The 22,359-nt window shown below is 42.7% G+C and overlaps 1 protein-coding gene across 1 annotated transcript in view; it reads left to right on the forward strand.

Moving 5' to 3' along the window:
• Positions 1-22,359, forward strand: part of TBC1D10A (TBC1 domain family member 10A) — a gene marked incomplete in the record, with an annotated part of 1,058,544 nt that overhangs the window by 674,047 nt on the left and 362,138 nt on the right. Inside the window, 1 exon segment of the mRNA XM_044065589.1 lies at positions 7,817-7,931. Within this exon segment, the coding sequence (XP_043921524.1) occupies positions 7,817-7,931 (115 nt within the window).

Below are 22,359 nucleotides of genomic sequence, written 5' to 3' on the forward strand. Positions count from 1 at the left end.
TTCTCGCATATCAGTAGTGTAGCAAGTACCTATAAACCTATTATGAAACATATCCCAACTGCACTCTGTAAAGCGAAACATACCACCTCTAGGAGGTCTCAAAAATTAACCTTGTTGCTTAATCAGTAAAAAAAAATTTTTTTTTTTAAATGCATTCAACATATTATGTATGTGATTATGGACTAATTGTTTAGTCAAATGGTATAAAACCATGACAGGTTAAACTATTTTATCTAATGAAGTCTCGAGTTCCGAGACGAAAGCACTCCGTTGTGTGATTTTATTTTATTTTCATAAATCAGTGACTATCTGCAGTGGCCGAACCGTTTTTATCATTTTTTGGTCATTACATTTTCTTAATTGTGTTTTTCTTGCTTAATCAGTAGTGCCATACTTGCTGCCTCTGAATCTGTCAGAAAACTGTTCATCTTAAACATATCCAGAGGATATGCTCCTGAGGTATCAGTAAACTATTATGTCTTCCATAAATGGGGGTGGGGGGAACCTCTTCAGATCCTGAGACCTGTCAGCCTCACAGGTCTAATTTGCAAGACAATGGTACACGCCATCATGTTATTTTATAAGCTGTGATGTAAATATCTTATTGCTGTAGGCTGCAACCATATGGTTTTGACAAAGGGGGATCATGTATACTTAATTTTGTAAACTCCTTTTGAGAAAGTCTCCAAAGCTTTAAATAGCAGCCATGCAGTTCATACAGCTTGCATAGATCTGGCCAGGGCCTTTTACATTCGCCATCATGGGATTGTGATTAAGCTTAAAGGCCTAAATCTAGACTTTTTGTTGTAAAATGGTCATAAACTGGCTGACCAACTGAACCCATATAAAGTGTCGAGTACCAACTCAGAAAGCAAAAATTGTGATTAGTGCCATTCTTTGGGATTCCATACCGGGATCCCTTCTGGCATCTACTACTTAGAGCTTAAGAAATATGGCTAAATACATTTGCCAGTGACTGCAAGCTGGGTGTTTTCATTCTCTCAGCATCTGATGCTGTTTCTACGGCAAGGATTAAACCATACAAATCACTGGTGTGTTTGGAATGGGCTTAAATTTAAATGCAAAGTAGTACAGCTTTGTAACATTATGTAAACCGATCTTGACAGCAGCTTACAGTGTAGACTGCAGCCATTTCCAGACTGAGTCATTGGAGATCTCAGCAGCTTCATAGACAACTTCCAATCCTTTGATTACCAAATAACAGTAGTTAGCAAATTCTTCTGTCTGTACTGATTAATAACTAAAGATATGTCATCAAGGTAAAAATAAAAACTATCATTACTCTATTCTTTGTTTTGATCAGACCAGTTCTAGAGTATAATGTTTGTTATTGTTTGGATTGATCCAAACAAATCATGCAGCTAGAAAGACCCCAGTTGTTTCTCATTAAAATAGTCACTAGACTAAAGGCTATTGGTTATAAAGATAGACTTGAAGACCTGTCTCTGTATCGTCTTAGACTGCTACAACATATTTTTTTTGCCTTGCATTTCTATGCGGTTATGCACCCAGTCCTTTTTTATTTTCAAAACCTTCATAAAACATATGGCTGCACATACACCCAAGCTAAATATTTGAATCTCAATCAACAAGACATGCTAGAGGGACAGATTTATTATTCAACACCCACCCCATCTGTGGGAATAATTTTTCTTTTGCATACAAAAGTGATAATTTGGTCCTTTTATGTTAAAACTTGACTACTGGGTCTGCCTGTAAGTTCGTCCTGGACCTGAGTTGTTTTGACCTTGTAGAGGCAAGAGGTGATCTGTAAGGTTTTATATTGGCAAGGTGGTTATAGTCCATGGACCGACTCTGGCTTGCTAACTTTATGAATCTGTGTACTACTATCAGTAAACAGCTGTTTACACAAATGCTAATACTGCAAGCACTTCGCATGATTAAAATTTGAATATAATCAATGGTACTTATCTGGACCGACCAACTCTACATTCTGATAGTGATGTTATGTATTCATTGTGAGTCTACTCAGTTACCCAGCCTTACGACATAGCATTTTGAAAATGTCACTGTCATGTGCACCATTTTGAAGTAAATTTTGTCCCGCTACTACTGTTTTGCCAGCTTTGTGTTTGCTTGTCATTTTCAGGTGTTTTACACTGTTCCTTTTATTTTAAACCTTGCTGTCAGCTGTACCATTGTTTTAATTTTCTAGGTTGTAGCTGAAATAGGTCCATCCCATCAGTTCAATACTTAAGTAAACAAAGTTGATAGATAAATAAATCCTTGCACTCCATACTAATGTATTCCAGTTCAAATTGCACATTTCTTGAAGGAAAGGGAGCATTTAGTTTTCCAGACATCAGGCTTACTTTCTTCAAGCATTGTGCGACCTTGGAGTTAGAATGTTTTAGTACAGGTACCAGGAATATGCATTGGACTTGGCCTTTGGAAAAATGTGCGTAATACATGCATTTTTATTCACTGAATTCCAGTAGTGAATTTAGTTTAGTATGCCTGTGCCTTGCCTCTCTCCTTTTCAGTTGTGATAACACTCTGACATCTGTATAACACAGTTTCATAACATATTTGTGGAGAGTGTAAACCATAATATTCAAGCGTACATACAGAATCTTGTATAACTTGGTGGTATTTTCTAAGTTGATAAGGTAAGCAAGTCTAACACTGCATTGTTAACCCTTGGTAATACAGATGCTTGTCCATGTACAATGGAGAGCTGCTTGCTTTGTTTTCTTTCCATGTCAGTGTAGAAGTACTGTTCATCAGGACAAGTGTGCAGCATCTGAATTTTTCATGCTAAGGTTTTAGTTTTCGAGTTTTAAGCAGAATTTAGAATGATGTCCTATTCATATGCTGCTGTATTCATAACACAAGGGAGTCCGCCTTTGGTGGACGTGAACGTCCGGCCATTTTATAAAAGATAGATGCTACCTCTAGGTTGCATGTGATGTCCTGCATCTCTCTGTGCGGATGTTGAGTACATAACGGACGTCCGCATGCCCCTACTCCAGAACTTTTCTGCCGCCTGTGTGACTGCCAGCTCTGGTCGTTCCTTTGGAAAAGTGATCCGTGTGCCTCATTCATCTTATCCGACTTCAGATATGTACCTCATAGGGGGGTTTTGATTACTTTTTACTACTGCTTTTGGGTTCACGTCCGGTAAAAGTCAAGTGTATGTGTGGAAGGCAAATTCCACATAGATACGTACGAGCTCTGCCTCTTTTGCTTAGGCCAAGAATGCGAACACACTTCTTGCAGTATTTGTCAGGCCTTTTTCCCCAAATCCCTGGGAAGTCGCTTAGCTGCCTTATAACTTTAGAGAACCAGCAACTCAAGTGTTTGGCTAAAACAGTGGATTCAATGTCAGGTCCCTCAGATGAACCAAAAAGGCCAAGCAAATCGCCTGAACAGATTGCTGCACCCACCCCCCCAGCCGTACCTCTCAAGGCCAGTGAAGTGCCAGAGTCCAAGCCGGAAACCTCAGACCTTCCTTTGGCGGGTACCCAGTGGAAGCCATTAAAGAAGCTGAGGGCATGTCCCAGAGGGAATCACAGGCATCCGAATCGGTCGCCAAAGGGGAACGTAGGCTCATCCTCTCCAAGGGTCCGCATGGGGTCTTGCAAATTGTAGTTCATAAGGATGTTGACACAGACATTGTGGAGTGCTGTCCAACCCCTTCCACTTTTCACCATATCTCTGATACCATGATGAAATCCCATAAAAATAAGAAGCAACAAACTAAACATCTTGCTTCTTCACAGACGCCCGCAACCCCCAACTGACTTCTTGACTGGCAGGCCTTCAACCAATGCCTTTTATACACCACCTTGGCCTTATGCCAGGCCCCTACATCATCTACCCCCCAAAGGTAAAGTTGTTCTGGACGTCTCATCCGTACAAGAGGATTCATCAGAGGATGAATCCCTCACTTAAACCTCCCAAATTGCCTCCCCTCTGGGTTATGGTTCCCCAGAGGAAGAGTCCAATGGCACAGATTCCCCAGGAAGAAGATTTTACCTTTGGGGAAACTATTGCTCAAATGAAAGAATTCTTCAAGAGGGACAGCAATTAGGTCACAGGGACACAAAAGAGGTATTTTGACCTTTTGTAAATGTCTCCCAACCCATCTGCTGTACCCCCCAGTGCACCTTGACTTCTTGGATATTCTTCCTCGCTGCCTCCAAGAACCCGGACTCCCAACCTCCTGCATCCAATTGTCCAGACAGGTTTTATCAGGTATATATACAACAACAAAAAAATGTCCAGACCCAAAATAACAAAAGCAGTTTATTAGAACCTCTAGCACCTCAGCAACACTGTCTTCAGTGGAGTTAAAATCACTATACAATACAAACACTTAAATACCCTCAGTGTCTTACTCAAACAATTTAGTGTCTGTAATTGAATAAAGCAAAACTGTCCAATTGCATTCTGTATTGATACCATTTAGGGTCAGGGTACCATATTTTAAAATAAATAGAGTTTCTTTATATAAAAGTTTCTTAATTTTTACTCCATTGTCACTTAAAACAACGTGTTCCAGAATTGTACCCTGAAGTCCCTCTGGGCTGCCATTATGGTATTGTTTAAAATGCATAGCAAGAGTGCTTTCAGGTTTCCCATTTTTTATCCCTTACATGCTTTTGGAGCCTTAACCTGAAAGCCCTCTTGCTTTCACCAATAAGTTGAGGTTTTATAAGGTACCTGAGGATGCAGAATTCCTGTATAAAGCTCCTTCTGCAGACTCTTAAGTCATAACTGTGGCTACAGACAAAACTTCTAAGCTTCTCCCTTCTACCTCCCTTCTGCCCTCTGACAAAGAGAGCAGGTTAATGGAACACCTAGGGAAAAAGGTATACACTTCTGCTACTCTTAACAGTAAAACTTAACTACCAAACCCACATGGCCAAATACTCCCTGGCTGTGCTGACTGATGTGACTAAACAACTGGGAGACTTCCCTGACGCTCCAGCCATGGCTAAAATATCTACCCTGTTGAAGTCCTGCACTCAGGTAACCAAGTACTCAAAGTGTAGTTATGATGTAGTAGAGCCCTCTTCTAGGGCTGCAGCTTCAGGGCCTATCATTAGGAGATATTCCTGGCTTAGGCTGCAGCCTCTCTACTTATTTCAAGGAATTACTCACTCTAAAAGCCATGTCAACCAGGGAGTTTCTCAGGCTACTGTGATTCATGGTCTCTACCATCCTCAAGGTTCCCCTGGCAAAAATTCACATGAGGAAGTTCCAGTGGTACTTGAACAGTCTGGAAACAACATCTGCACCCCTGGAGTTCATGGTTCTGATGCTTCCATGCCTTTCCAGGAAATTGTCTTGGTGGGTAGCCCAGATAAAGGCCAACCCAGGCCTGCCCCCTACAACTCCTGCCCCCCCAAACAGGACATGTTCACAGATGCTTCAGACACAGGTTGGGGCCAACCTTGGAAGAATGGAGAGTGAGAAACTCATGGACCCATGCATAACAGAAACAGCACATCAATATAAAAAAAAACGAGAGCCCTGATATTAGCCCTATAAATTTTCAAGAATCATCTCCAACCAGGCATGCTGAAGTGGGTACACAGACAATACCACTGTGCTGTGGTACATAAACAAATGGGGGTGGGGGGGACAAGGTCCTACCTCCTGTGCCAGTTAGCCCTGCAAGCATGGGAAATCACCCTAGAAAGACAGGTCAACATCCAAGCTGTCTACATACCCTCAGCAGACAATGTGATGGCAGATGATGTAAGCAGGACCATGAGTCTATCTCACAAATGGATGCTAAACAGGGATGTGTTCCTAGGTCTGGTCCACTAATGGGGTATTTCGGATGTGGATCTGTTTGCCTTCCGCATGACCAGATGGCTTCCATCCTTGTGCTGCAAGGTACCTCACTCCAAAGCATGGAGTTGTGGATGCTCTCTCATTCCCTTGGAATGTGATGTACGCTTATGCATTCCCCCCTTCCCTCTTGTATAGAAGGTTCTGCTGGACATTCAGAAGGAACGACATCAAATCTTGTTGGTGACTCCCTATTGGCCAAGGCAGCATTTGTTCCCCCCTATTACTCCATCTAGCCAAGGGCAATCACCACAAGTTACCCCAATGGATGAACCTGCTCACACAGGAGAAGGGAAGGTTCATGCACCCACAACTGTCCACTCTGAACCTTACACTGTGGGTGATAGGGCATTGATTCCCTTCAGACACCTTTACACAGAGGACGTGCTTCAGGTTTTGCAGGAGGCCAGAAAACCAAATACCAGAAAATCATACCTTGCAGAATGGAAGAGATTTTTCTGCCTGGTGTCAAAAACACAACTTGCAACTACTGGGGGTAGGACCTCCAGTGGTCCTGTCCTACTTGTGTGAATTAATGGTCTGGACTATATTATTCCTCAGTCAAGACCCATTTATATGCCATCTCAGCATGCCTACCTCTCACCCCACCTTTGGTTTCTAGGCTGGAAGTTGAACTTTTTTCAAAAGGGGTTCTGGACCTCAGACCCCCAAGGAAGCCCATTCCGCCTCCTTGAGATCTTAACTTTGTACTGGTGGAATTGACACTGCCACCCTTCGAGCCAGCCAAAGGCTGTTCTCTCCAACATTGTACATGGAAAACTATACTCTTGGTGGCCATTACTTCAGCCAGAAGGGTTTCAGAACTACAAGCCCTTATGGCCTTCTATTTACTATTTTCTACAAAGACAGGGTGTGTTGCCATACCAACCCAACCTTCATTCCCAAAGTGGTCAGTGAGATGTCCCTGAATCAGGGCGTCAACCTACCCACCTTTTTTCCTTCACCCCAAAACCCATCTCAAAGGATTCTGCATTCCCTAGATGTTCACAGGCAACTTTGATACTGCTTGGCCAAGACCAAAGCCCATCCGTAAATTGGGCAGGCTCTTTGTCTCTTACCACCCAGGAGCCCTGGGACACCCTGTTTCCAAGCAAACCATATCTTCTTGGATATCCAAAATGATCACCTTCTGCTATACAGCCCATGGCAGAAGGCTTCCCTTCTCAGTAAAGGCACACTCCAATAGGGCATTGTCCTCCTCTGCAGCTTTTTTCAAGGGCCTGGATACAGCTGTCATTTTCGAAACAGCTACAGGGTTCTCTGCCCATACAGTCACCAAACACTACAAGTTGGACAGTGTTTCTAGGGCCAGAGCAGGGTTTCCCCAGAGCCATTCTTCGTGTGTTTCTGGGAAATGCTTCTGATCCTGCCCCCAAATCTTAATGCAGGAACTTTTGCACTCTCCCTTGTGTTATGAATACAGCAGCATATGAATAGAAGGACATAGTATTGTGTAAAATCTTACCATAACTTTAGATGTCCTCCTTTTCTGTATGCTGCTTTATATATAGTTTCCCCACCATGTCTTTCCCATGACACTTGCCTGACTACCCACTCCGTAGTCATTGATTCCAGCGGCATTCAGTTCTGAGGTAGGTGTGTGCTGACATCTGTTATGTACCCGATGACTGTTTATGGCTGATGTCCACACAGAGATGCGGGACGTCACACGCACCCTAGTGGTAGCATCTATCTTTTGCAAAATGGCCAGACATTTGAGAGTCAACTAGAGGTGGACTCCCTGTAGAAGAGAAGAACATCTAAAGTTATGGTAAGATTTTACACAACAGTACTTTCTTTTCAGGTATTTAATTTGATTTTCTTCATGTTTGTTATTACAAAGTCTTAGTCATATTAGATGTTCATCAGTATTTTTTATCACTTGTATTGGCCTTTACAAAGAAATAAATTACAGTATGAAGGAAATGTTTTTCATTTGTTTTCCATATAGGCAGAAGGATTTGTTTCGAGTGTTGAAGGCTTATACTTTACATCGGCCAGAGGAGGGCTACTGCCAAGCCCAGGCCCCTATTGCAGCTGTCTTACTGATGCATATGCCTGCAGAGGTATGAGGTGCTAGTCATTGTTTTATTTTTCATTACTCAACAGAAAGCAGTTAAGCTGTGTTGCAAAAGGAAATACATTGTTTTATAGACTGGTAATGATTTCTGTCATAATTAAAGATGCATCCCTTAATATGTTGCTACTGGAAATAGTGTTCAGTTGGCTGCTATGTATGAGTAGTGATTTGCATGTTTGGCTTATTGGCCTAGATGTTCCCAAATATCTGCTGTTGTACTTTAGAGAATGGGTGACCTGTAAAGCGCCACTCTGAAGAATTGAACGGTCTCCAGCAGAGTCTTAATGCGCAGGTAATACCTGCTGGAAAACGAGTCTGCCACTTCATGGCAGCATAGAATAAGTACAGTGTAATAAGACATAATCATACAAGTAAGAAGTACAAATAAAATACAAAGATAAATTTGATTTACATACAAATGGTTGAATTTCCAAAACAGTAGATAGAATGCATTCAAGTAGGTATTCCTTCCATAAGCAACTTGGACGTTAAGTGTCCGGGAGGATGATAGGCAGTATGCATAGGGTTGGGAGTAGTTATTAGTTACATCAACAGTGTATGACTATGAGAGAAATTTGGAAGGTATGAAGGTTAGCCAGGAGAGAAGGGAGAGGGGAGCTTAGGAGGTATAGAGTGAAGTGTGCAGTTGCATTATTGGTGAGTATGCAGGTAGGAGAGGAGTTGTGTTTTGAAGGAGTGTAGGTTGTCACAGGTCCTCAGGGTAGAGGGAAGGGCATTCCATTTTTTAGCAAGGGAAAAGTAGAGTAAAAGCTGACCAGCTGGGCGTTTGGGTTTGTGGACAGAAATAAGGTTTTGGTTAGAAGATCTAAGGGGTTTGGGGGGTGTAAGGTTGGAGAATATTGGAGAGTGCGGGGCAGAGGGTGGGTTGAAAGAATAATTTGTAGGCTGAGACAATTTGGAGGTAGTCTAGTTGATTGGGGAGTTCAAGCCAATTTAGAGTTTGTAGGGATGTGCAGTGATGAGAGAGGGAATTTGCCTTGGTGGCGAATTTGTAAATTTTATTGTAGCATACTTCCAGTTTGGAGGTTAGGGTAGAAGATAGATTCGTAAACAGAGGGGCACCATGTAGAAGAGATGGGAGGAGATATGTAGTGGCCAAGGTATGTCGAGTAGAGGGGGAGAGGAATTGATTATTTCTGTACAGTAGGCAGAGTTTTATATGGGTTTTCCTGATAAGTTGGATATGGGTATTGAATTTTAAGTGTTCGTCGATTTGTGACCCCTAGGAGTTTAGTGGAGGGAACAGTGTTGATGGAGTTGTTAAGGCAAGAAATTTGAAATGAATTTTTTTCGGTGGTGATAGATTGAGTGGGTGAAAAGAGGAATCTTAGTTTTAGCGTTAAGTGAGAGGTGATTTTGGTGCATCCATTTTTCAGTGGTTGCAAAGGCGATTTGAGTTAGAGACTGGAGTTCTTTAAAGCTGGAAGCACAGCAGATCAAAGTTGAGTCGTCTGCATATTGGACAATTTTGGTATTGGGAATAGCTTTGTGGAAATCATTAATGAAGATGTTAAGTAGTAGAGGGCCAAGTATGGAGCCTTGGGGAACTCCTGTGGGGGTGAGAAGGAAGCTGGAGGAGGCTTGGCCCCATTTCACTGCTTGGGACGTGTCATAAAGGTAGCTGGAAAACCAGGATAGAGTTTTTGTGGAGATGTTGAGGTTAGATAGATGGTTTAGTAGATGGGAGTGGGAGATGGTATTGAAAGCTTTAGATAGATCTAAGAGAACAGATGAAACTAAGTTACCAGAGTCTCGAGCTGAGTTGACAGAGTGTAAAAAGGAGAGAAGGGCTGTGTTGGTATTATGTCCAGGGCGTAAACCGTGTTGGGTAGGAGAGAGCAGCTGGTGTTCAGTTAAGAATGGCATGAGCTGCAAGTGGATGCATTTTTCAAGAATTTTTGAGATAGGAGAGAGGATGGCTATGGGGCGGAAGTTGGAGAAGTTATAGTTTTTGCCGCCTTTGTGGAGTGAAAGAATAAAAGCAGAGCGCCATAGTTTGGGTACATAGGACTCAATAAGAGATCTATTTATCAGGATGCTAATAGGGAGAGCAATACTGTTGGAGGCAATTTTTAAGAAGGAGGAGGGGATGTCAGGGGCATTGGTGTAAGCTTTGAGTTTGGAGAGAAGTTTTTTTTTATAAAGTGGGTGGATACAGGTTTAAGTTCAAAGATAGGGGGAGAGGGAGGTGAGGATGTGGAAACGTGGGCAGAGGGGGGTGGGGGGATATTGTTGGAGAAGGTTTTGGTTAGCTCAGCAATAGAAGAGGTGAAGAAGGTGTTGAATAGTTTGGCAATTTCTTGGTCAGATTTGCTAGTATCAGGGCAGGGGTTGTTTGTTCTACCAGGATTAAGAAAAGAGTTAATAGAATTCCAGAATTGTTTGGGGTTTTTTGCATGATTTATTTGTAAGTGGTTGTAGTGAGACTTTTTATCTGTTATGACACGTTTTCTGGCTAGGTTTCGTAACTGCTTATATTTAAGTAAGTATTCAGGTTGTTTATGATGGAGATAGGTTTTCCAAGATTTATCTCTTTGTTGCATAATTTTCTTGGTTTCTTTAGTAAGCCAAAGGGGCAGTCTTGGCTTTGACTCTTTTAGTTCGAATTGGAGCTAAGGAGTTTAGGACAGTAAGGAATTTGGAGTTGAAGAAATCAACAGCTTTGTCTAGGGGTAGGGTTTTTAGTGGGTTCCAGTTAGTGATTTTGAGGGAGTCAGAGAAGGTGGAGGGGTTAAAGTTGGTTAAGTTGCGAGTGTGTAAGAGTTTGTGGGAGAAGGAAGGGGATGTTGTTCTATGGTTGAAGGTAGAGAGGTGGTCTCTTAGAGGGTCTGGAATGACACCAGAGGTTGTGGTTCTGTTAGGATGAGACACCAGGATCCAGTCTAGGATGGAGCCTGTGAGGTTAATTTTGTTGGGCCTAGTGGTAGAGTTAATAATTTGCGTGAAATTGAAAAGATTGATTGATATGGTAGGGTTGTGGTCACTGATTTTTTGCCAGTTAATATTTACATCTCCCATAATGTAAGTTTCATGTTTAATATTTGAGGAGGACCAAGAGAGGATGTCTTCCAAGGTATTGGTGTTGTTACCAGGAGGAATGTAAAGGGAGTTGATGCAGATAGTTTTATGGTCATTTAATTTTAGAATGCCAGTTACTAGTTTAGCATTATGAAAGGAAGGGATAGGATTAGGGAAGGGAGTGATGGATAAGTGATTGGCGTAGAAATGTATTCCCCTCCCTCCTTTTCTCCCCTTATCTTTTCCCCTATTCCCTCATTCCTGTCCTCCACCTCCCTTTCCTAAAACCCTCAAACTATTCTAACTTCCTGAACATTAAAATAACTCTCTACTAGTCCCCTCCTCACCCCTCTAAATTCTGCACCAGTAATCTTATCCTTTTCTTCCTTGCCCACTACTCTACCTTTCTCTTTCATTTTCCATTTTCCTTATACACATTATTGTATCTTTATTCAAATCTGTTATTCTTTACTTTGTACATCCTGCCTGTACAATTTATCCATAGAAGTTTATTTTTCTTGTTTAATTTGTTTTGTAAACCTGTCATTTTTTACTTCTGTGCCACAAATGTTTTGACTTGTATTACTTGTCCCCTAAATCTAAGTTTGTATAGTTTATGTATACATTTTTCACTTTGGAAATTTTCTCCTCAGGCCTCCACTGAAAAAGGGTGCAAGTTCAGACGGACTAACCCGGTCAACAAATGTCAAATAAATTAATCCCTCCTAAAACTGGCGACACTTGTAGTAAAGGTGATTAATTGCACTTAATAAACAATGAAAACAAATAGACTTTTTTTTTTAATTTCAGAAAATGTGCATTCATGTACTATCTTACTCTGTTAATGTCTCAAATTAGTATTACTAAAATAGTGTCCCTGATTACTTTTGGACTTGTCCCTGATTCTGTTGAGATTTGTCCTTGATTAGATGAGAGCTATGATGGTCTGAAATTCTAGTGTAGTTCATTATTTAGTGACTTCAACCCCCAATGATTTACCAGCATATACTACAGCAAATTTGAAACAATAAGCAGAGGAACTATTTTATATCAAAAATATCTATATAGTAATTAAACTATTTGCACACCCAGTATTTCTGCTAGAGTAGTCTGCAGGGAATTTTTCAAGTCTGCCATCTCATTAGACTCCCAGAAAATATGATGTCTTTACATTTAACTGTTGCAGTATTCATTACATTAGGATCCCTGCCAAGGGCAGCCTGACATCTGGCCCAGTATACAAAAGCCTTTAGGTTGCTTTAAGGTACACCGTACATCACACACATGCTCCTTGCTTTAGCATAGGGCATAAAGCTGACATCTAAATGTACCATCCTCAGAACTTTTACCACCAGTCCAGACGCCATTGCTTGAGATCAGTCTGAATGCCCATTCCGTTGCTGGTTCACCAAGCTGTTAGACAAATGCCCCATTGGGGTTCTTCTTTCTTTATCCTTTTTATTGCTACATGTTGGGTTTCATGTCATCCAAGAAGTGAAAATGCCCATGTGTTAGATTCCCCATAAAGACCACCACAACCAGTGTCTGTTTTTGCGTAGTTACCTCTCATGACCATGCATCAGGCAATTTTTTTTTCCCAGACACCTTTATTGAATTATCACTTGTGACAGGCAAGTTTGCATTAATACAAAAGGAATCAAACTCCATTTGTCAGGCTTTTGTACGTAAAACCCTTTGGAGTAGACCATCATTGCCAGTTATCTTTAAAGTCAGCATCTTAAGCTTCTTGCAGAAGACACGATGGAGGGTGCTTCTGGCTCCGAAGAAGGCTAAGACTTGAATCTTCTGATGTTTAGTTGCTGGCTGGACATTTTTTCCTGAGGTGAATAAATGCCCAGAGGTTTGCCTGTCTTTGTCATTTGATTCCTCTGCCGCAACCAGGCTGGACGCTGGCAGGGATGTGACTTTAAGCATGTCTAAGGAGGCTTTAAATGCATCCGTTTCAGATGCTCAAGTGGAACCACAGCTGATTATTTCCAAGGAACCTAGGAGTGTTCCACAGATATTAGTCAGAGAAGTCGTCCCTACTACCATTATTGAATGCCATCCCAGTTCAGAGCCATCTAAATGTTATAAGACAAATGTCTCATTGAAGAAGAAGCAAAAGACTAAACATATCTCTCCTGCTCCTAAGGATCCACAGTCAGTGGCAGGCCTTCACTCAGGGTTTTATTGCTTTATTTTTATTTTATTTATTTATTTACATTTGTTGACCGGGAATGTCCAACTGGACGCAGGTCCATTTTCAGTGGAGGCCCTGGGAGAAAAGCTCCACAAATTAAAATATTACAGACATAGTTAGATTAAGAATCCTAACAATTAAAATATTACAAACATAGTTATAGATGAACATAGTACATTCAGTAGATAACTAGCATCTGTTCTATCCACAAAGTCATAGCAGATATTAACAATTGTTGCAATAAGAAGTCACTGCCATATAATAAGTAGAAAGGCATGGAAGTATCAGAGCTTGCTGTAATCGAAGGTAGTTTGTGGGGTGGAAGAGAGGTAGATGGAGTGGGAGAAATTAGAGAGGAGAGTTACAAGGGCATAGGCAGCATGTTTTTAGGTGCGCTTTAAGTAAAGCATTGAAGTGGGTGCATGATAGTAGAGAGGTTATTGTGGGGGGGGAAGATGTTCCATAATTTGGCTATAGCGCTGGAGAATAGTGCTTCTCCAGCAGTGTTATTGACTCTAGTAACCTGTAATTGATTTTTGTTGCTGGATTCTAGTGGTCTGGTGGTGAGATAGAGTTGGAGTAGATACTGGAGGGATGGGACCTTTAGAGAATGGTTAACCAGTTTGTGGGCGAGTGTGAGTTGATTGAAATCTCAAGGAGTTTCTTTTCCAGCCCCCCATTGATCCTTTACTTATGAGAAAGACCCAGGGAACAGGATTCCTCTGAAGAAGAGTTGGATTCTGATGAGGAATCTCTGACTTGCTCTTCTCAGATTCCTTTTTCTTTGGACTATGGGTCAGAGGAATGTACCAGTTCTGATACTCCCTTTGAAGATGTTTCCTTTTTTTTGTGGGGGGGGGCAATCTCCAGGATAATGGCGTTTATTAAATGGGATTGTGCTCAGGTTTCTGAGGTTTGCAATATATACTGTGAATTGCTGCAGATGGGCTCTCCTAAGCCTTCTTCTGTTCCTCCAGTTTTGGCTGCCTTGTTGGAGGCATTTTCAGATGCTTCTAAGGCTTCCTGACCCTCAGCCCCCTACTCCCAAGAAACCTGATAGATTCTATAGGATGCCTGAGGGCTGTAAATTTTTGTACAAGTGTACTGCTGCTGACCCCTTGGTGGTGTCAGTAGCCTCTGACAAGCCCTCTCAATTGCTCTTTTCTTCCAAGTTACTGCCCTCTGATAAAGATAGCAGGACCATGGAAAAACTAGGCAAAATGGATTAAACCTCCTCTACCTTGGCTATCAGTATTAGCAAAAAAACTACGGGCACTCATAAAAATGTCTAAGGCCAGCTTCGACAGAAAAATTGCACAGGACACTAAGGATAATCACAAGGCTTTCTTTAGTTATGTTAGGAACCTGGGTGGTAATTCCCAGATATGCTCAGAATTAGTCCAAAATGACAAAAAATACACAGAACCCACAGACATTGCCAACATCCTAGCTGACAGGTTCAGCGCAACCCCCCCCCCCCACCAAAAGGGCAAATATCTATCCCAGCAGAGTGCTGCCCTCCTGACATCTCAGATGCTCAGGTAAGCGCCGCCCTCTCCAAAGCAAAAAACACAGCATCAATGGGACCAGATGGTGTCCCGGCTCGCCCTACATGAACTCCAAGAAGAGCTAAACCCAAACATAAAACTACTGTTCAATCTCAGCCTTACTACAGGATATGTACCCAAAGAGTGGCGTACAGCAACGGTGGTCCCTCTCCACAAAGGTGGTGCCTCAACAGATCCTGGAAACTATCGCCCCATAAGCCTGACTAGCTTGGTCTGCAAAGCTATGGAAAGGATCATCATGGACCTTATAAATAAAGATATTGGGGACCTACAGACACTGGATCCTACCCAGTTCGGCTTTAAGGGCAATCCTGCCTCTTAAACCTGGTTGATTTCTTTGAAACAGTCACCAAGGCCATTGATGAGGGGAAGGTGGTCCACACAGCCTACCTGGACCTCGTAAAAGCCTTCGATACAATACCCCACTCGGGCATTATAGATAAGCTCACCAGCTTAAATATAAACCCCCTATGTCACTAGATGGGTTGCAAACTGGCTCAAGGACAGAACCCACATGGTTAGAATTGCTGGAGCCATGTCAGACTCCAAACCAGTTACAAGTGGCGTCCCACAAGGCTCAGTCCTGGGACCTCTCTTGTTCGGTATATATTCCTCAGAGGTACAAGCCAACATGGAAGGATTGTGGCTGACCATGTTCGCAGATGACTGCAAACTGGGCACCATAATCGACTCTCCAGCCGACACAAGCATCCTCCAAAAGGGCCTCATAGAAACAGACAACTGGTGCCAGAGCCATGGCCTCAAGCTAAACGCCAAAAAGTGTATAGTCATCCCCTTTGGCAAAAACAAAGTGCCCACAAATTACCACATAAGTGGTAATCCATTAAGTACAGAAGTAATTAGGGACCTGGGGACCCGAGTTGATAGCAATCTCTCATTTGTTAGCCACGTGGTCAAAGTGGTTAAAAACATTTTATATAGCCCACCTAATCATGAAGGGATTCGCATCTAGATCAGGGGAGATCATCGGGCCTCTTTACTCATCCCTCATCAGGCCCATAATTGAGTACAATGCCCCTTTTGGGATGTACCTTACCAGACACCTGCAGCAACTGGAAAGACCCCAAAAGTACCTCACCAAGAGGATCATAGGGCTCAAACAGATGCCATATGCTGCCCGGTTAAAGAAACTCCAGCTCTACTCAGTGCATATACCGCCTGCTCAGAGGCAATCTGTGCCTGACGTATAAAGCCATGTCCAACCCGGAATTAATGGACATGCTACACCTCAGAAAATCCAAATCCCATCGAGCTATGCGCTCGAGAGACTTGAACCTCAGCACTGAAATAAATAGGATATGCTGGAGGGACAGATTCATAACCCAGAGGCTCCCTTCACTCTGGAATAAAATCCCAGTCCAGGTTAGGCAGAGTCCCTCATTGACTCTCTTCAAGAGGAATCTTGAGTGGATGGGGATCGAGGTTTACCCCGTATCACTTCTGTGTCACTGTTAGACAGAGGCACAGTATACTAACCTCAAAAAAGGGCATAGCAAAATTTATTTAAAATGGGTGGCGAAAGCCAAACACACACTGGCTAGACTTATAAATGCCCTAGGGCAGATAGCCTAGTATCAACCTATGAACACAACTTGTTTGGTGGACATCCCCTCTCAACAGGCCTTGCAACAAAAGGAAGAAACAGTTGTCCAAAGGTAAAAGGGAGCAAATTCCATATCGGAAAAACTCGCTGCTTAGCCTCAAGTAAATTAGATCACTAGTGAAAACCTCCAAGTCCAATTATGAATCGAAAGTAGCCTCCATAGCAAAGGGAAACCATAAAGCCGTCTTAAGTTACGTCCGGAACCTCTGCGGCAAAGCCCAGGTTTGTTGCAAATTAGTACTTAACAGTATCACTTACACAGATCCTGTTGATTTGGCCAACCTGCTGTCAGGTTCAGTGCAGACGTTGCCCCCTGTACCCCCCCAAAGGCCCTTTAGACATCTCAGATACTTTCCCGCACCTCACATCTCCGTAGATGGTGTTACAGGCCCTATCCAAGACAAAGAGCACATCCATGGGACCTGATAGTATCCCAGGATGTATTCTGCACCATCTTCAGCAAGAACTGGCTTCACCATTGAGCACCCTATTCAACCGCAACCCAAGTACTGGCCTCATTCCACCAGAGTGGAGAACTGCCATTGTCATCCCCTTGCACAAAGGTGGTGCCACTACTGACTCTGGAGACTATTGCCGCATTAGCTTGACAAGTCTGGTCTGTAAAGCCTTGGAGCATATTGTTATGGATATCATAAACAAGGACATAGGCAATCTCCAAGCACTTGACCCCACCCAGTTCAGATTTGTCAAGGGCAGATCTTGCCTGTTGAACCTAGTTGACTTCTTTGAGATTTTCACCAAGGCCCCGGATGAGGGAAAGTCAGTACATACAGCTTACCTTGACTAAGGCCTTGGACACAATCCCCCACTTGGGCATTATCAAAAAGTTAACACAACTTGGTGTAAATCCCGTCTCATTAGGTGGGTGGCCAACTGTCTCACCAACAGGACCCTCAAAGTCAAAATAGGCACCTCCACTGCTGATAGCAGACCTGTCACTAGTGGAGTTCTCCAAGGATCTGCCCTGGGACTCCTACTGTTTAGGATCTGTTTCTCAGAGGTCCAGGCAAAGACAAAAGACCTGTAGCTGACCAAGTTTGTTGATGACTGTAAGTTGGGTGCTGGCCTTGACTCCCTAAATGTTAACGTACTGCTAGAGGGTCTCACAGCAACTGACTGGTGCCAAAGTCATTGCCTCAAGCTAGATGCAAAAATATATATCATGCCATTCGGCGGAAACACGACCCCTATTGATTACCACATCGATGGCAACCTCCTTAGCACACAACCTGTGGTGAGACCTGGGTACTCAGGTTGATAACTTCACATTCAACCATCATGTAGCAGCAGTGGGCAGAAAAGCCTTTTACTTGGTTCATCTCATAAGTAAAGGGATTGCATCCAGAAAAAAGGAGGTTATTCCCACTCTCTACTCCTCTCTCAGACAAATAATTGAGTATAACACCCCATTTGGGATACCTCTCCAAACATCTACACCAAGTGGAAAGGCTACAGAAATACCTCACAAAGAGAATCCATGGCCTCCAACACCTGTCCGATGCAGACGGGCTCAAATTACTATCACTGTACTTGGTATCGTACAGATTGCTCAGGGGTGATCTGTATCTTGCTTACAAGGCAGTCTCATACCCTGCCCTACTAAAGATGCTCCATATACACAAGTCTAAATTCTCACGCACTACTTGCTCAAAAGGCCTGAATCTAATATGCGACATCAACAAAATCTGCTGGAGAGACAGATTTGTCACCCAAAGGCTGCTCTGTCTCTGGAAGAGACTTCCCATGCACGTCAAACAGAGCAGCTCACTGACCCTCTTCAAGCACAATCTTGAGACTATGAGAAACTACATATTTGTCCCAGGGGTTCCACCTGTACCCTTCATTGACAGGGGTGACAGGTGTTAACTGAGGTTTCTGTTTTGGGATGAACTCTTGGCTATGCTTGGAAGGGTTCCAGAGCCATTAGCCTAGTAACCTGCTATGAATAAACCGGCCTTTGTTTGCAGGCAGTCTCACCCTCCTAAGGCAAAAAGTGGCAAGCAGGCTCCTCCTGCTAAGGCTACTCAGACTTCAGTGCCTCAGAAGTCTCCTTTTCCAGATAAACCAGATGCTGTCTGACCGTTATTCTTCCCAGCTTGTCTCCTCTCTCTCTTTGCCGCTCGGTCTTACTGTTTGGTTGCAGATTACTTAGGATTCTTGGGTCCTGTCTATTTTTCTTCAGGAGTATTTCATGGTTTGGAAATCCCTTCACCCTTTTATGGGTTTCCTCAGCCCCTTCAAGAGCAACCCTCCTCCTTTCCAGAGGTGCTTCAGGACCTTTTGACTCAGGGTACTATTCAAGAGGTGCCTGTCTCCCAAAGGGAAAGGGGGTTTTACTTCAGGATGTTTCTAGTACCCAATAATAGGGGTACTTGAAGACTAATTCTAGACCTCTCTCATCTAAACACTTTTCTGAAGGTCCCCTTCTTTTGAGTGTTGTCCCTTCAGACTTTGTTCCCTCTTTAGCTTCCTCAAGCGTACATGGCGTTTCTGGATCTCAAGGATACTTATCTCCATATTCCGATCCATCCCCTTTTTGGGTAGTTTTTACGTTTCTCTATTGCTTCCTGGCATTTTCAGTTCTCTACTTTGCCCTTTCTACTGCCCCAAGGATATTCAGAAAATGCCTCACTCTTATGATAGCTTTTTGCAAGATTCAGGGGATTCAGGTATTTCCTTACTTGGATGACCTCCCGTTTCAGGCATCCTCTCCAGAGATCCTTTTGCAAAATCTTAATTTTGCCATTTCCCTTCCCCAAAGCTTGGGGTTCACGATAAACTTCAAAGTCTTTTTGCCTCCTGCCCAGGACCACTTTTTTGGGGGTGCAGGATTCAGACGGTGCCTATACTGGCATCTCTGCCTCCATCCAATGCCTTTATACTCATTTCCTTCTGTCAAACTGTTCTTCCTCTGTCTCCTGTTACAGCCAGGGTGTTTCTGAGAGATCTAGGATTCATGGCATCCATCATTCCTATGCTCCCTCTGGCCAAACTCCACATGAGAAAGTTTCATTGGTTTCTGAAGTCAGTTGGGCTACAACATGCCATCCCTAGAGTTTGTAGTTCCTATTCTACCTTGTCTCAAGAACGAACTTCACTGGTAGATGCAGCAGTTGCGTCTAAATCCAAGACTTCCTTTTATCCAGTCTTCCCTCTCAGGAGCTGTTCACACACACTTCAAACATGGGATGAGGAACAGCTTTTGGTTCCTTAAAGTTGCAGGGGGTGTGGTCACCTCTTCAACTGAAAGTAACAGAAAGAGGACATCAATGTCAAAGAGATGAGTGGTTTTCTACTGGTGCTTCAGGCTTTTCATCCTGTTTTTCTCTTCAGGATCTCTCAAGGTTTTTGCTGACAATACCACAGTGATGTGGTATGCAAACAAACAAGGGAGAACAAGATCTTTTCTTTGCTTATAAGCACTCATGGTGTATGATCTTGCTGGTCAGTACCAAGTGATTCTTCGACAGTTTACATTCCCTCAGGTCAAAACATTGGGGCAGACGCACCGAGCAGGTCCCACAAATGCATGCTTTACAGGGATGTTTCTGGACATCATCCCCCAGTGGGGCATTCCTTAAGTAGATCTGTTTGTCTCCCCTCTGAACAGACAGTTTCCTCGATTTTGTGCTAGAGTCCCAGGTCCTCTGCTTTGGAAGGTGGATGCTCTATCTTTTTTTTGGAAGTGGATATTTCTTTATGCTTTCCCTCCCCTTCCCCTCATTCCATGAGTCCTGTTCATAATTCAACAGAATGCTCCCAAAATCTTTTGTGACTCCCTTTTGGCCAAGACAACATTGGTTCCCTCTTCTGCGTTTAGCCAAGGGCAGTCATCCGTTACTTTACAGGGTGGACCTACTCATACAAAACAAGAGATTATCCATCCCCACCTGCTCACTCTTAAACTCACACTGTGGGTGATAGAATTTTCATTCCAAATAGACACCTTTTTTTCTGAGGATGTGATTAGGGTCCTGCAGGAGGCCAAGAAACCTAATACTAGGAAATCCTTCTTAGGCAAATGGAAGTGGTTTTCTGTTTGGTGTCTATCTCGTAACCTGAATCCACTTTCTGTGGATGTCTCTTTGGTTCTCTCATATCTGTGTGAATTGCTCAATGCTGGGTTGGCTTATTCTTCTGTTAGGGGCTACTTATCAGTTATGTCTGCTAGTATGCCTTTATCTCCTAGATTTGAGGCTAAACAATTCATAAAAGACATCCTTCATATTAGGCCCCCCCAGGAAGGCTGTTCTTCCTCTCTGGAATCTTAATATTGTTTTGGAAAAATTGACTCTGGCTCCTTTTGAGCCTGTAGCTTCAGGTTCCTTGCAATATTGCTCTTGGAAGACTGTGCTTTTGTTAACCCTTACTTCTGCCAGATGAGTGTCTAAGCTTCAAGCTTTTATGGTTATGTCCTTTTTTGGTGTTTCATAAGGACAGCGTGTCCTTGAGTTCTAATCCTTTTATGCCCGGGGTGATGAATGAGTTGTCCCTTAATCAGTCTACTCATTTGCCAACTTTTCCCCTTCTCCACTATCTGCGAGTGAGAAGGTATTGCACACTTTGGATGTGCATAGACAACTCAGATTTTATTTGGATAAGACAAAGACTTTTAGGTTATCTGATCAGCTCTTTGTTTCCTTTCATCCCAGGTGCTTGGAATTAGCTTTATCCAAATTGTTTCTTCTTGGATTTCAAAAACTATTTTTTTGTTATTCCTTTCATGGTAAGAGCCTTCCTTGTTCTGTTAATGTTCTTTCTGATAGGGCTGTGGCTTCGTCTGTTGCTTTTATCAAGGGTTTGGATGCAAATTCTATTCTTGAGCACACTACCTAGACTTTTGTGCGTACTTTTACCAAGCAGTACAAGTCTGATGAAATCTACAGAGCTAGAGCTGGTTTTGCTAGGGTCATCCTTCATGGCTTCCTAGAGGGCTCTGCTGGTCCTTCCCCTTCCGAAGGTTCTTCCTGAGCTTTGCCACTCTCCCTAATGAATACTGCAACAGTGAAATTGGAAGGACATAGTACAGGTGTGTAAAATCTTGCCATAACGGTAGATGTCTTTCTCTTCACCAATGCACTATTCACTCCCTCCACCTTCTGGTCCATTTCTGTTCTGGATCTACTGATTACCTTTTCTTTTCCTTGAACTGGCATTTCTACTGGGGCTCTGTTATGAGGATAGTATGTCCAGATGTCACCTTTTTGCCCTACACTATGCAAGGAGCATACATGTGACCAAAGGCGGCGTACCTTAAAACAACTGAAAGGCTTTGGTATACTGGCCAGACATCAGGCCTCCATTGCAGGGGATCCCTAACGTAATGAATACTGCAACAGTGTAGAGAAGGACATCTACCGTTATGGCAAAATTTTACACAACTGTACTTCCCCAATTATCTTTTTCTTCCGCATCATACCTCCAACATTTGCTATCTACCTGAGGAAAAATTCATTGGAGTCCTCTTGGGGTATAAAAATGCCTGTGTAAACACTTCTAAGCCAAGATAGTAAATCTAGAATTTGTTGCATATTTGGGAGACGAGTGCATATCCCCTTATTGTTTCTTAGTGAATTGCTTTTCCAGTCTCTGTGTGTTTTGATAGCTTTTTTTTTTTAATTGACTGCTAGACAAAAGTGCATCTTATTCAGGAGTCATTGAGTAGTAATTTTAGAGTTGTGGTTAACTTACTGTGTTAGTGAAGCTTGTAGACAATTTAGTTGTGGGATAATGCATCTTTTTCTTAGCTCACTTAATTAGAGCTGTTTCCAGTCATTGTAAGCGATTCTTGCTTTTATTAAGGTGACCCATAATTAGAACAGACTTTGTAGTGACACATCTTTAATTTCAGATTATATTAAAACCTGTCCCATGTGTGTGTTAATCATGATCAAGAACTGTAGCAGAGGAGGGATGCCATAAAATGCTAGGACTGGGCTATTGTATGTGACTGAAGTTT

Source organism: Protopterus annectens, chromosome 1.part0 (genome assembly GCF_019279795.1).
Source record: "Protopterus annectens isolate FY-2018-M chromosome 1.part0, PAN1.0, whole genome shotgun sequence".
NCBI classification, from domain to species: Eukaryota; Metazoa; Chordata; order Ceratodontiformes; family Protopteridae; genus Protopterus; species Protopterus annectens.